This window comes from Sphaeramia orbicularis, chromosome 8, assembly GCF_902148855.1.
Source record: "Sphaeramia orbicularis chromosome 8, fSphaOr1.1, whole genome shotgun sequence".
NCBI classification, from domain to species: domain Eukaryota; kingdom Metazoa; phylum Chordata; class Actinopteri; order Kurtiformes; family Apogonidae; genus Sphaeramia; species Sphaeramia orbicularis.
The window spans coordinates 51,883,765-51,897,698 of NC_043964.1; the positions used below are offsets into that span (position 1 = coordinate 51,883,765).

At 43.5% G+C, this 13,934-nt stretch overlaps 1 protein-coding gene across 1 annotated transcript; it reads left to right on the plus strand.

The window, feature by feature from the left end:
• The first annotated feature begins 5,928 nt into the window (after positions 1-5,928).
• On the plus strand, positions 5,929-9,851 carry LOC115424877 (scavenger receptor cysteine-rich type 1 protein M130-like). Its single transcript, XM_030142272.1, has 5 exons — positions 5,929-6,070; positions 8,000-8,305; positions 8,375-8,680; positions 9,184-9,414; positions 9,832-9,851. The coding sequence occupies exons 1-5, from the start codon at positions 6,010-6,012 to the stop codon at positions 9,849-9,851; spliced, it is 924 nt and encodes a 307-aa protein (XP_029998132.1). The 5' UTR covers positions 5,929-6,009.
• The last annotated feature ends 4,083 nt before the right edge of the window (positions 9,852-13,934 follow it).

Below are 13,934 nucleotides of genomic sequence, written 5' to 3' on the forward strand. Positions count from 1 at the left end.
TTGAAAATTCACACAATAGCGCCCTCTACAATTTGCCTTTACAAAATTTGCATCAGTTTGGACATACAAACACCGATTTGGCTCAAATTTAGCTCTGTGGTACATCTCCCAGGCCTACACCCATTCAATGGAACAAATTGAATTTTGGCTGCATAGCATCCCCTACAGATTTACTTATACCAAAATTTCTTTAGTTTCTATATATGAACACCAATTTCCCTCAAATTTGAGTCACTTGTCAATCTCCCAGGCCTACACCCATTCATCAGAAGACATTAAAATTTGGTGCTAGAGCGCCACCTACTGAACAATGGACATGCTTGTACTGGACGTGCCCATGGCGAGGGCCTTTCATTGCCGCTTGTGGCTTTAATTTTTCTTTCTCCTACGCTTTGAGCTCAAATTTGACCCCCTGAACATGTACAAAAAATCACCAAAGTTTGCTCAAAATTCAGAAGTGCGTGAAATTGAATTTACTTATAGATTTTGTAGATGTCGGTAAAGAAATGTTACGACAGCACCCCCATGAAAAGTGGAAATACATTACGCCAATGGCACCACGTCCTACGTAAAGTTAGTCTTACAGCCACAGAAATTGGTACACAGATTTGTTGTCAGGAGACAAACAAAAAATGTTATTGTGGCCATGGTCCTAAACCAACTGGAAGTCGGCCATATTGGATTGAAATTTCCAAAATGCTGAGTCAGCACTTTCACTGACATCATATTTTAACTATCTCCTCCTTGGGCGTTTAGCCAAATGAGCTCAAAATCAGTATACAGTATCTAGAGAAGTGGGACATCTGAAGTTAGCCAAATTTTTGGGATTGGTGATACCGTCTTTGTGCGATGAGGTCGCAAACTTTGTGAAGTTTTTTCGAAAATTTACCATTACAAAAATTGCTTCAGCTCAGACATACAAACACCGATTTGGCTCAAATTTGAATCAGACATCTATCTCCCAGGCCTACACCCTATTATTGAAAGAAATTGAAATGTCACACTATAGCGCCTCCTATAAATTTATTTTTATGAAAATTGCTTCAGTTTGGACATACAATCACCGATTTGGCTCAAATTTGACTCAGACATCTATCTCCCAGGCCTACATTCATTTGTCAGAAAAATTTGAAATTTGGCGCTATGGCACACCCTACAACTTTACCTTTACGAAAATTGCTTCAGTTTGGACATACGAACACTGATTTAGCTCAAATTTGAATCAGTTGTCAATGTCTGAGGCCTACACCCATTTATCAAAAGAAATTGCCATTTAGCTCTATAGCGCCCCCTACAAATTTATTTTTTATGAAAATTGCTTCAGTTCGGACATACGTTGACCAATTTGGCTCAAATTTGACTCTGTGGTACATCTCGCAGGCCAACACCCACTGAATGGAAGAAATTTAATTTTGGCTCCATACTGCCCCCTACAGATTTACTTATACAAAATTTTGTTCAGTTCAGACATGTGAACACCGATTTGCCTCAAACTGGAGTAAATTGTCAATCTCCCAGGCCCATACTCATTCATCAGAAGAAATTGAAATTTGCTGCTATAGCGACCCCTACAAATTTACCTTTACAAAAATTGTCTCTGTTCGGACATACGAACACTGATTTGCCTCAACTTTGAATCGGTTGTTTATCTCCCAGGCCTACACCCATTCATAAGAAGGCATTAAAATTTGGTGCTAGAGCACCACCTGCTGAACGATGGACATACTTGTACTGGATGTGCCCGTGGTGAGGGCCTTTCAATGCCGCTTTTGGCTTTAATTCTCTTTCTTTCCTCTGATGCAGTCACTCTGTCACAGCAGATTCATGTGAACAGCTGATGTTGGCTGGATTTGGTACTGGTGTTATTTGGGCAGTAGCTGTTTATGATATTCTGTTCATGTTTTCTTTGCTTATATTCATCATTTAATTGGTCTTATTTATTCTATTTGATTGTAATTTTCTTTCTTTCTTTCTTTCTTTCTTTCTTTCTTTCTTTCTTTCTTTCTTTCTTTCTTTCTTTCTCTTCTGCCCAGTTTTACTCAGTTCTGGATCGAGTTATTGTTCCCATTATAATTATCATCATGGTTGTTATTGTTGGTATTGTTGATATTTTTCTGTGAGGGTCTTCACCACCTTTACTATCTTGTTCTCCCCCCTTCACCCCTCCACCTTTAACCCTTAAAGATCCAGACGTCCACCTTTAACCTTACAGACCAAAACGACCACCCTTAACCTAAACCATCTACTGATCTAAACTGTTTAATTCCTGTTGATCTACTAATAATTTTAATCCATGTTAATAATTGGTGTAAAATACAATTCTTCATCTTTTCATGGTCCTCAGATATGACCATATTTGGACATTTAGGGGCTCTGTAGTTATTGTGGAAACATCATCTTCTCCAACATTGATTCTCCAGTAAAACCCATGGAGCTGGATCAATGACAGTGGATGGACACACTGTTTTGTTTTATTTTGTTTTGTTTTATATATTAAATAATAATAAAAAAGAAAAATTCACCAAAAATTTACTAAAATAACAAGCGACATGAGAAAATCTGCAAAACAATTTTTTGAAACTGTAAAAAAAAAAAAAAAAAAAAAAAGCAAGAAACAGTGATTAATGAAATGAACGAAATGAAAAACGAATGGACAAAAATAATCAGCAACATGAGCAAAATATGCCTCAAACTGAATGAAATTGAATAAAAACTAATAATCCCATGGAGTTGGATCAGTGCCAGTAGATGGACACACTGGGTTTATGTTCAGTTCATGACAGATTGGACTGAAAAAGACACTGTTTATTCAGTTTGATCTGTTTCTGATAGAAGAACCTTTGAATTTATTCGGAGCTTTAATGAACACAGAGGATCATCTTCTAATAAATGGTGGTAAATTGCTTCAGAAACACAACAGTATTTGTGTGTAACTGATCCTGCTCAACCTAAATGTGTCAGTTTCATCTTGTCGTTGTTCATCTGCTGCTGTTCAATCATGTCATATATTTGTATTTGAACCTTCATCTGTGTCACATGTGCTGGTTTGGTATTTAGACGACGTTTGTCAAAGTCAAAGCACAAACACAGTTCAGACAGATTTAGATCCAACCTGATCAGCCTCAGTTTCCTGTTTCTTCACTCATGTGGACATGTTTGATTTGTCATCAGAATCTTGTCCTATTTTCATGGCTGTCCTTTGTGTTTTTCCTGCAGGGCTCCTGTCTGAAAACAACACCACTTCAACAGGTAAGAAATGCAGAAAGGAGGGATGTGAACTGGGTTGAAGCTGAACATCCTGGTTCGGGTGGTTTTCATCTGAACAAACTGGAGCCAATGCAGAGGATTCAGGAAGGATGGGTTTACAGAAGCTCCACTGAGCACGCTCAGCTCCTGTTCCTGACATTTGGACAAGTGTGGCTTTAAAGATCCACAAGTGAAGGAAACACTGACAAACAGGAGCAGACTGAGCCATTCAATTCACTGACTGAATGAATGAGGGATGAACTGAGTCCGTTTGGACTCAGAAAATCTGTCAGTGGGACTGAAAACACTGTTCAGACATGGAAACCAGTGCTGCTACTCACACTGGTGTATGAACGTGTGTGAATGTTCAGTGGTGGTCAGATAGGTGCAGATTGGCAGCCACGCTTCCGTCAGTCTGCCCCAGAGCAGCTGTGGCTACAAATGTAGTTTACCGCCAGCAGAGGGAGAATGTGAGAGCGAATGAATAATGGATCCACTGTGTGCACTTTGAGTATGCATTCATAAAAAAGCACTGTATAAATCTAATCCGTTATTATTATTATAAACCATATGTGGTCAATAATCCAGTCCATTTGGTCCAGATGGTGTGTTGTGGTTCTGGACTGGACTCTTACTGGTCTGTCTTATTTCTACAGAGTCTGTCCACTTCAGGTTGGTGGGAGGAGCCAGTCGTTGTCACGGTGACCTGGAGATGAAACAAAAGGATGGAAACTGGAAACCAGTGGATGAGTTTGACTGGTACAGGAAGTTAGGAAACAGAGTTTGTGCAAAACTGGACTGTGGATCTGCAGTTTCACTGAGAGGTAGATGGACTGGTTCACGTGTAGATAATTGGAGGATCAGATCAAACTGTGATGAATCTGAACTGAGTGACTGTTTTACATCTGAGACATTTCTCTTTTCATCCCTAAAGCTGAGTTGTTCAGGTAAGAGCATTAACACTGAACCCTAACCCTTCCACTGTCACTGTGGGCTCCAGACTCTGTGGACTCTCAGATCCTGGTCGGTCCAAGACTTCAACTCAGATTTAATGTGAACTCACACAAACTGATCAATACAATCAATATTTTTATTCGTGTAGCACTTTTCATACAGCAAAAATGTAGCACGAAGTGATTTACATATAAAAAATTGGTACAACCGCCCCCCCCCCACACACACACACACACACACACACACACACACACACACACCCATATTATTACTAAAGTAAGTATAATATAAATATACAACATTAAACAGATCAAACAGAAGCATTAGTTAAAGCCAAATTCAAAGGTGGGTGTTGAGCCTGGTTTTCAAATGTCTCCATTCTCTGCAGCCCTCAGGTTCTCCTCAGGTTCTCCTCAGGTTCTCCTCAGGTTCTCTTCAGGTTCCCCTCAGGTTCTCCTCAGGTTTCTCCATAGGTGAGGGGCATAATGCTGTAAATCTGCCTCAGCCTGAGTTTGAGTGTTTCTTCATGGAACAGTTCTCAGGCCAGTGCCAGAGGACCTCAGGGTCTGCCAGGGTTCAGAAGGTCAAAGCAAGTCTACGAGATAAGAAGGAGCAAGACCATGAAGACATTTAGAAACCATTCAAAAGACCTTCAAACCAACCCTGAAACCCAGGGGGAGCCAATGCAGTGGTTTTCAAACCTCTGTAATGTGAGCCCACCTTCTGGTCTTCATCAGCACACGAGCGGCTGAGTTCTGGAGAAGCTGGAGGTGTGAAGTTCTATCTTTAGGAAGATCAGAGAGCAGAGCATTACTGTAGTCAGTTCTACTGGAGATAAAAGCAGGCATCAACATCTACGTATTGGCTGGACACAGAACTGGACAGACTCTGGCTATATTCTGGAGATGATCAAAACCTGTTTTTAGATGGATCCAAAATGAGGAATAAAAGTAAAAATAAACAACCAATAATATCCATGTCCACAAACAAACAGCTGATGAACATCATGTCACACACACAAGAAACAAACACTAACACATATGAATGTGAGTCCACTACAGTCCAATAAAATCCACTATATAGTCCAAGCCCCAGACCCCGGTCTACTCCAGTCCACTAGAGTCCCTTAGAGTCCACTTCAGACTGTAGTTTGATTCCAGTCTTCTTCCATCTGTGTCCACAGACTCTGTCAGACTGGTCCATGGGTCCAGTGTGTGTTCAGGCAGACTGGAGGTCTGGTCTAACCAGTCCAGGTCCTGGTCCCCAGTGTGTGAAGGACACTTGGACCTTCATGGTGCCCAGGTGGTCTGTAGGGAGCTGGGCTGTGGGGCTCCTGGGCTCCTCCAGGGGGTGCTCTATGGAGAAGCGGAGGCTCCTGTGGTGCAGATGTTCCAGTGTGAAGGCCATGAGTCTGCTCTGCTGGACTGTGGAAGCTCAGGGTCACAGACCTGCTCATCTGGAACAGCTGTGGACCTTACCTGTCGAGGTGGGTGGAGCTTTGACTGACACCAGCTGACATCAGTTCACTCACTTTGATCTCATTTATCTGCCACTTGTATTTGATCAGATCCTGATGATGTCAGACTGGTGGGAGGAGCCAGTCGCTGCAACGGTAAAGTACAGATCAAACATCATGGAGAATGGAGATACATGGGATATTATCAGTCTGTTGACCCCTGGACCCTGAAGGCAGCAGATGTCATATGTCGTCGACTGGACTGTGGATCTGCTGTTTCTGGGAGAGAATCTGATCCATCTTATCATGTGTGGTTCATCAGCCCCACCTGTCTTCTCTCTTCATCTACACTGATGGACTGTGTGAGAACAGATACTGGGACCAGAGGCTCCACCCTGTCCCTCACCTGTTCAGGTAAGTCTACTGTGGATGGTCCTGATTCTGTCAGAGTTCTTCCATGAGTCCATTCAGGTGTGTTTTATCTGAGCTGTGTCAAACCAAACCCAGTCAGACCAGGTCCACACATTGGACAGTTGGACTCAAACTTCTAACACATGCAGCTGAATTCAGTTCCAGTCCATGAACGTGGTCACATGACTCTGCTTTCCAACAGGCTGTTGAACAGCTCAGAAGGACTGAGTCCATTTGTTTGAACTGGACTTTGTGTTGGTCCATGTGCTCTTTTTCCAGCTCTATGTGGGTCTGCTGGACTCTGAGGACACCATGGAAACATCACTGACACTAAACCATGTCCTTAAATGCAGATGTTTGACATGAGCCACATGTTTCCAGTGGTCTGAGATGAACCAGTGCACAGGTCACTGATCAAACACACTGCATTATGGTGCATTCACTGACCACTGGGATTCTATGTGTGCATCAAACCCACTGCCTTTGAACAGACCCCACTCACACATATTGAATGTTCAGTCTGACTTCAGAATGACTGTGTGTCCACCAGCGCTGACGTTCAACTAACTCTAACCTGTGACTGAGGATCCACAGAGTGGACCTGAGGCCTGTTTGAGTCCAGTCTGAATGTAGACAGCGCCCTCTGTTGGAATCCAGTTCAACAACAGCACACACTCACTGTGTCCTTCAGCTCCACATTCAACACTAAAGGGCCTTTTATTGGTGTGTTCTTTGTTCTGCTGTTTTCTTTGAGGACGTTGTGGCTCTGGTTGAACTGGTCCATGAGTCCTATTTAGTTCCTGTGTCACTAATGACTGACAGGAGGCTTTGAAAGAGTCAAGATCACTTTAATCTTTGATTTTAACATGGTGTTTCCTCCAAAGTTCAATGGTTTAGTTCATGTTCAGCTGACATTTTGTCCACATTTCTGGAAAAAAAGCCTTTGTTCAAATGCAAATGGACCTACTATCAGTTTCTTTTCAGATAATATGTGTTTCCTGCTTCTGTAAAAGTCCACTTTCCATCATCTGTCATATTTCCAAATGTTATGTGGTAAGTCGGGCCCATAAATTCAGATTTTCTGCTGAGAACTGAAAACCTTCTGCAGATGAATGTGAGAACACGTGTGCGCAGATATGGTTCTGCACAGGGAACGTGGAAGAACATTTAAACATGCAGCCATTATTATTAGTAGTAGTAGTATTTAGAATTATTGCATATTTGATCCTTCTAATCATCTCTGTGGGTAACCAACCATTATTTATCTCTCATAACTGTAGTATTTATCACTGTGACAATATACTGTATAGAACTGTTCTGTTATATATTGTACTCTGTTCTTCAAAATGAACAGATGTGTTGTTAAGTCTTTCAAACCTGACGGGTCATCGCTGACACACCCTGTGCATCTGCAGTTTGGATGGATGGAACTGTTTCACCATTTAAGACGTTGTGCTTTACAGGTTTTATTGGGTCATTACGGTCATTTCACTCAGGCCTGAACTAGAAGCTGGAGAAGAAGCTGTTTGAGCAGAATTAGAACATACAGGAAATTGTAAAGTGCTTTGAGTGTCCCAAAAAGCGCTAGAAGAATCTAATCCATTATTATTATTTTGATTTTGATTTTGATTATTATTATTATTATTATTATTATTATTATTATTATTATTATTATTATTATTATTATTATTATTATTATTATTAAATTGTAAATGACTAGATGTTGAATGTTCTAAGTGTTCTGGAAGTATGGGCAAAAGGAGGAACTCACAGCATATTTTCTACCCTTTTTCTAGTCAAAAATAATAAAAAGTGCAGGCGGTCCATTTTAGGCTGAGGGTTGAAAGGGTTCCAGAGTCCACCCTCACACTGCCGTCTGTCCAGGGGCTTTTGTGTCTTTAAACATGTCTCTGTGTTGTTGTGGGTCCACAGACTCTGTCAGACTGGTCCATGGTTCCAGTCTGTGTTCAGGCAGACTGGAGGTCCGGTCCAACCAGTCCTGGTCCTCAGTGTGTGAAGAGGATTTGGACCTTAACGATACCCAGGTGGTCTGTAGGGAGCTGGGCTGTGGGGCTCCTGGGCTCCTCCAGGGGGGGCTCTATGGAGAGGGGGAGGCTCCAGTCTGGACCAGTGAGCTCCAGTGTGAAGGAAATGAGTCTGCTGTCCTGGACTGTAGAAGGTCCAGCTCCGCTGGGAAGACCTGCTCACCTGGAACAGCTGCTGGACTCACCTGTTCAGGTACCAAGGGGGTGTGGCTTTCATATGACAGTGTGTTTCTTTGACTCATGTCTTTGTGTCTCTGCTCAGATCCAGGTGGTGTCAGGTTGGTGGGACAGCCGAGCCGCTGTGCTGGTACTTTGGAGATCCAACACCAGGGACACTGGAGACCAGTAGAAGATGAGTATAAACTCTGGGACCTGAAGTCTGGATCTGCTGTGTGTCAACATCTGGACTGTGGATCAGCTGTTTCAGTCAACAGAACAGATAATTCTACAGACAGACCTGTGTGGGTGGTGTCCGTTCCTTGTGTAAAGCTGACATCTGGACTGAGGGACTGTGTTGGACTAGATGATTTCTATAAACACTCATCTGGTGTGGACGTGGTGTGTTCAGGTACAAATGGACACAAACTGTGTCTGAACTGAATTCTCAGTGACCAGATGGTTCTGACTCTGACGTTTAAAGTTACGTCTAATGAATCTGTTCATTTCATCAGTTGATTATTTTGTCTCAGTTCATTGTTTTTTTTCTGTCAAATGTGTCAAATATTGACCTTTGTAACGTCCAGATTCCAAATGAACGTCTTCATTTGGACCAGATGAGGCTGAAAACACAAACAGATTTCACATTAGTCTCATTTAGGACAAAAGGACCAAATGTTGACATGTGAGACTCTAAAACCACCACATGTGTGTCATTTTTTACCCATAATGCCTTTGAAGGTCAGCTGTGCTCTAAATGACCCATTCCTCCATGTTTTCATTGGTCAGTGTTCATCCCATCCCAAACTCCTGTGGATCAGATCCATCTGTGTCTCTGAGGAGGATGGATTCTCTGACTGCTTGTTTGTGCTCATGTGTGCTGCTTGGTCCAATCATGTCTCTGTGTGTGGACAGATCTGCTGCCTCAGCCCAACATCTCCCTGTCTGACGGGGTCTTTGAGGTCTACCAGCAGGGGTTCAGGGTGCTCATTGGCTCCGAATTCACCATCACATGCTCCGTCCAACCACAGTACCCAGGAGGCTCCTTCCAGCTGATCTCCGACACCAAGGAGCCGCTGAACCTCACCCAGCCAGCTGTCAATCACTCCGCCCACTTCCTGTTGTCTGCCATGGGCTACGCCCACCGAGGGAACTACACATGTGTTTATCACGTGGATGTTTATAACCACAGCTTCTCGTCGTCTCAAAGCCCTGCCCTCTATCTCACTGTCGGAGGTAATGTCAGGACAAACACACACAAAACACCCACAATGCATCAGTAACAGTCACATGACCATGTTCCACAGCATTCCCAGTGAGCAGAGTGAGCAGGTGTGAGCAGAACCACGTTGGTAGGACTGAGATCAGGTAAAGCCGGTCCAGTTGAACCTGTCACAGACTGGGCTGAACCAACAAACACTCCTTTAATCTGAGCTCAGTTCAAACCACAGTTAAATTTAAACCCAGGTTTAAACCCAGTCCATCCAGTTGAATGTGAAGCCCAGTTAGTGTCCACAGTGTAAGGTGCATCTGTACATGTGTCTGTGTGGTCCACATGTCTAGGGGTCATGTTGGATCAGTAGTCCAAATGTTCTCAGATATTTGATCAGGCACCTGTGTGGGCAGCACTTTGGAAGCATTTTCAGGACGCACTTGGTCTCAGTTCAAGAATTTATTCGGATCACATGTGAAACCTAAACGCCAGCGCTGGTCTTTCTGGACAAGGACTCCTGCAGGAACTCAAGTCACAAAAAGCCTCAAATTCTAGGTCGGTTTGGTAATTATCTTCTTGGATGTCTCCACCCTGGACATAGGTTGGACTTCACAACGTCATCTGACTCCGTCTTCTGATTGGACCTCACCTATTGACGCCACTTACCGACCGTCTGTTCACGTCTTTGCTACTAGAACGTGCTATGCAAAGTGTTGTGATTGTTGTTGGAGACGTAAATCTATCGGAGTGCGAGTTCCCAGCCTCTGTAGACACAACATCTTCTCCAGTGAACAGAACTGACCCTGAACTTATCAGTAGTGACGTCCATGAGTTTAACTGGGAGGCAAGCTTCACCAGTAGAGAAATACATGAGGTGACTGGGACATTTGAGAGCAGCTCAGAGCAAAACTGTATTTATTCAAGAGTTATTCTTCAACTTGAACTTAGATAAATGTTCAAACAGCACTATGTGTACGTGTATTAATCATGTCATTTATATCGCTGCTTAAAAATCTTGATTATCTGAGTGTTTCAGTTGTATTTTACGGTCAATGTGCTTTAAAAACATCAAATATGGTCCTCAGATATCGGCTGTAGATGTGGGTCATGGTCTGAGCACATAGTCCAAAATGGGCGTGGGCCTAAGACTGACCCCTGTGGGTGGACCTGGACTCAGGACCTTGTTGCTGTGAGGCCACAGTGCTGTCCACTGCACCAGCGCCACCAGGACTGAACAGATTCTGTTCCAACACTAACAGTTGTGTGTGTGAACTCAACTCCCATTTGGAGCCAAATCCAACTGCAGTCTGAACTCAAACACACAATCCCACTGAGCTCAGCACAAACATCCTCATGATGGGAATGTGTCCCGTTGGTGCAGATGTTCTTCACACTGAATATGTTCCATCAGTAGATGTGAATGTGTTCCAGGTGTTTCCGACTCATTATTGATCGGATCGGTTCTGTTCACACTGTGATCAGCAGAATAGTGTCAAACAGACACAGTTTGTCAGCTTTTCCAGACGTCAGGACTCTTCAGCTCCACTCTGATGGTTGTTGTTGTTGTTGTTGTTGTTGTGTTTCAGACTTGGTGAGAAATCTGATCATCAGGGTGGTGCTGGTCCACTTCATCCTGATCACAGGGACCATGTTCCTCTACTTGTACTGTCGGGTCAGTTCACAGCTTTATTCAACACACTAACACACTTCAACGCTGACATGGGACGCTTCTGCCAAACTGGGTTTACCTCCAATATTTGTCACATGTGTTTGTGCATGTTTCAGAGGCTCATGGTGTGGAGAAGCCAATCATGGAATAATGGCTGATAACGGAATAACGACCAATAATGGAATAACTTATTATAATATTATCCTGTTAAAAAAAATCTTTTCAAATGTAATAACTGAGCCATTAACATAATAATATATGAATATAACTGTATATAAGTTTGATTTATTAGATAGAACTGTGATAAAAGTACACGGGGGGGGGGGGTTAACAGGCCAATAATGTACGACCAAAAGTTATTCCGTTATCTGTGGTTCTTCCGTTATCGGTGGTTCTTCCGTTATCAGTAGTTCTTCTGTTATCGGTGGTTCTTCTCCATGGTGCTTTTCCTCCGTCCAACACCAATGCCCTTCATGTGTGTGTTGAATGGTTTTACTGGTTGAACTGGGCTGGGTTTCATCTGGAAAATGTCCACACAGATGAGATCACATGACTTAGGTCATGTGATGATCTAAAGCTCCAACCTGGAAGGACTGAGGATGGGAACTCCAGTCTGTGGAGTCCAAGTCCTGGATTTAGTCAATCCACCTCCTGTCTGTTCCAGTCCACCAGGAAAAGTCCAGACAAACACTGAGACTGAACGTCTGTGTGCTTTCAGAGCCGTCCCATGTCAGCAGGATTTACCTGATCAGGTGGATTTGATTCAGTGATTGAATGAACTTTACATGGACTCACACACACATGAGTGACAGCAGCACATGATGATGACATGTTTGTTCCAGGCCAACAGGGGGCGCTTCAGACTGAAGGTACGCAACACAGGATGAGCTACACGACCACGGACACAGTCTACGTCCACAGTCTACGTCCACAAAACACCATCATTCTGACTGACCTGCTGATGCTGTGTGCTAAACCTGTCAGGTTTCATTTTTAGTCCAACGTCCTGAAGGTCCGATGGACGACTGGGATCAGCTGTCATCCATAAAGTTTTTCCAGAACCTTCTTCCCTAAAACTCTCGGTCAGAATGAGTTGGTATTTGTTGTGGAACATCTTTGGGCTAAGGTCTACCAAGTTTTTTCAAAGAATTGGGAAATATTGATTTGTAAATTTTATATGAATTTTTGAAATTTTCTAAATCCCCTTTGGTTTATAATGGAACCCATTTCAAAGTGTGAAAAGTTGAAAACAGTTGAAGATATTGATCTGTCAATTCTGATTTTCTTTTACTGCTGACCATAAGTCTTCTGTTCTTGGAATTGTCTGTATCTCCTCACAACATATTTGTGTGGCTGTTTCAGGGTCATCACGTTGTTCCCTTTCTTTCCTCTACCATAGATAACAATTTCTCACGCCATCCTCCATCCTCCTCTTCCCTCCCAAATGTTCCAGGTGTTTTCTCTTATGACAACAATGTCTGGTTAAAGTCTGTCAAAACTGTCACTAAAAAGCTTCATCTCTCTAACTGCTATGTCTGTGCCCACGTCCCGCATACCGCAAAGGACGCCCTTCCCCTTTTTCCAATGCCGCTAAATGTATCCATGACCCTAGCAGCCCTGACCTTTTTAGTTCCACGTGCAAATGGTGTCATTTCCCCCTCAGTGTGGAACAAACCATCCTATATTAGCCTCAGTCTTAGCTTACCGTGCCTTGCAGGTTATACCATTCAGAGTTACAATGTATCTGAGTATCACACGCCTACCGTCTTTCAACCGGTTATGGTCACTCACCCCTCAGCATATGTTGCCCCATTGTGTTTTACCCTCCGCTGCTGGGATGGTGCACATTTTCTTGGTACCACTCACCACTGTACCCACACCACCAATGGTACCTGTGGTTATCCACAGAAATCCCCCTGTTGGCTCAGAAACCGACTCCCTCACCAAGGTGGAGTTACTGTCCCGGTCCAACACCACGATGGTAATTGACATGTTTCCAGGGCAATTTTTTATTTACCCAGTGATTACGGATTTGGTTCACTTACTGCAAAGGTTTGGGTTTGTGGTCCAAATGTTTACCAGTTCCTCCCACCCAACTGGTGTGGAGTTAATCACCTTGCCCGTCTCTTACCTGATGTCCTCGTGGTAGGTAATCTGACTTATTCTCACCCCTATTACCCACATGTGCAACGCCCCATTCATTCCCATGTCCATCGTGGATCTGAGACCAAAGCACGAGTCAGGATAAAACAATGGGACAAAGGTGTGGGAGCTGTTATTCCCATGTGGGCTCTTCCTAAATTGGCTCATTACATTGATGATACAGCTGTAGATTTGGAGGATGGAACCAAGTCGGTGACAGAAGGCTTTGGTGCTGTTTCTGTGGAAATCAAAGCCCTCAGAAATGTGACCTATGTAGTTGATCACTCAAACGAGCTTCTAATTCACCAATTTAATGGCGACCCCCCCCCCCCCCCCACTGAAGGATTTGACCTTTGGAACTGGCTCACCTCTGGCCCATGGGGGCAGATTTTCCTTAAAGTAGTGACCCCATTCCTTGCCGTCTGTGTTGTTCTCTGTTTGTGTTCCTGCTGCCTTGTTCCTCTGATCAGGAACAGGATTTCCTCCATACTCAGTCCCACCCTCCTGACCTATCAGCTGGTCCCCACTGACTCTAAACCTGTCCCTCAGACACCGCCCTCTTCTGATTTTGACCCCTCCCATTTCTCTGACGCCAACTGAGACGCCGTCTTTGAAGCTCCCAGCCGGTTTGTAAATACATTG

Coding starts and splice junctions, on each gene's coding strand:
- LOC115424877 (XM_030142272.1), top strand. CDS start 6,010: ATGGACTGTGTGAGAACAGATACTGGGACCAGAGGCTCCACCCTGTCC. Junction 6,071..7,999: donor CCTGTCCCTCACCTGTTCAG/GTAAGTCTACTG, acceptor GTGGGTCCACAG/ACTCTGTCAGACTGGTCCAT. Junction 8,306..8,374: donor TGCTGGACTCACCTGTTCAG/GTACCAAGGGGG, acceptor GTCTCTGCTCAG/ATCCAGGTGGTGTCAGGTTG.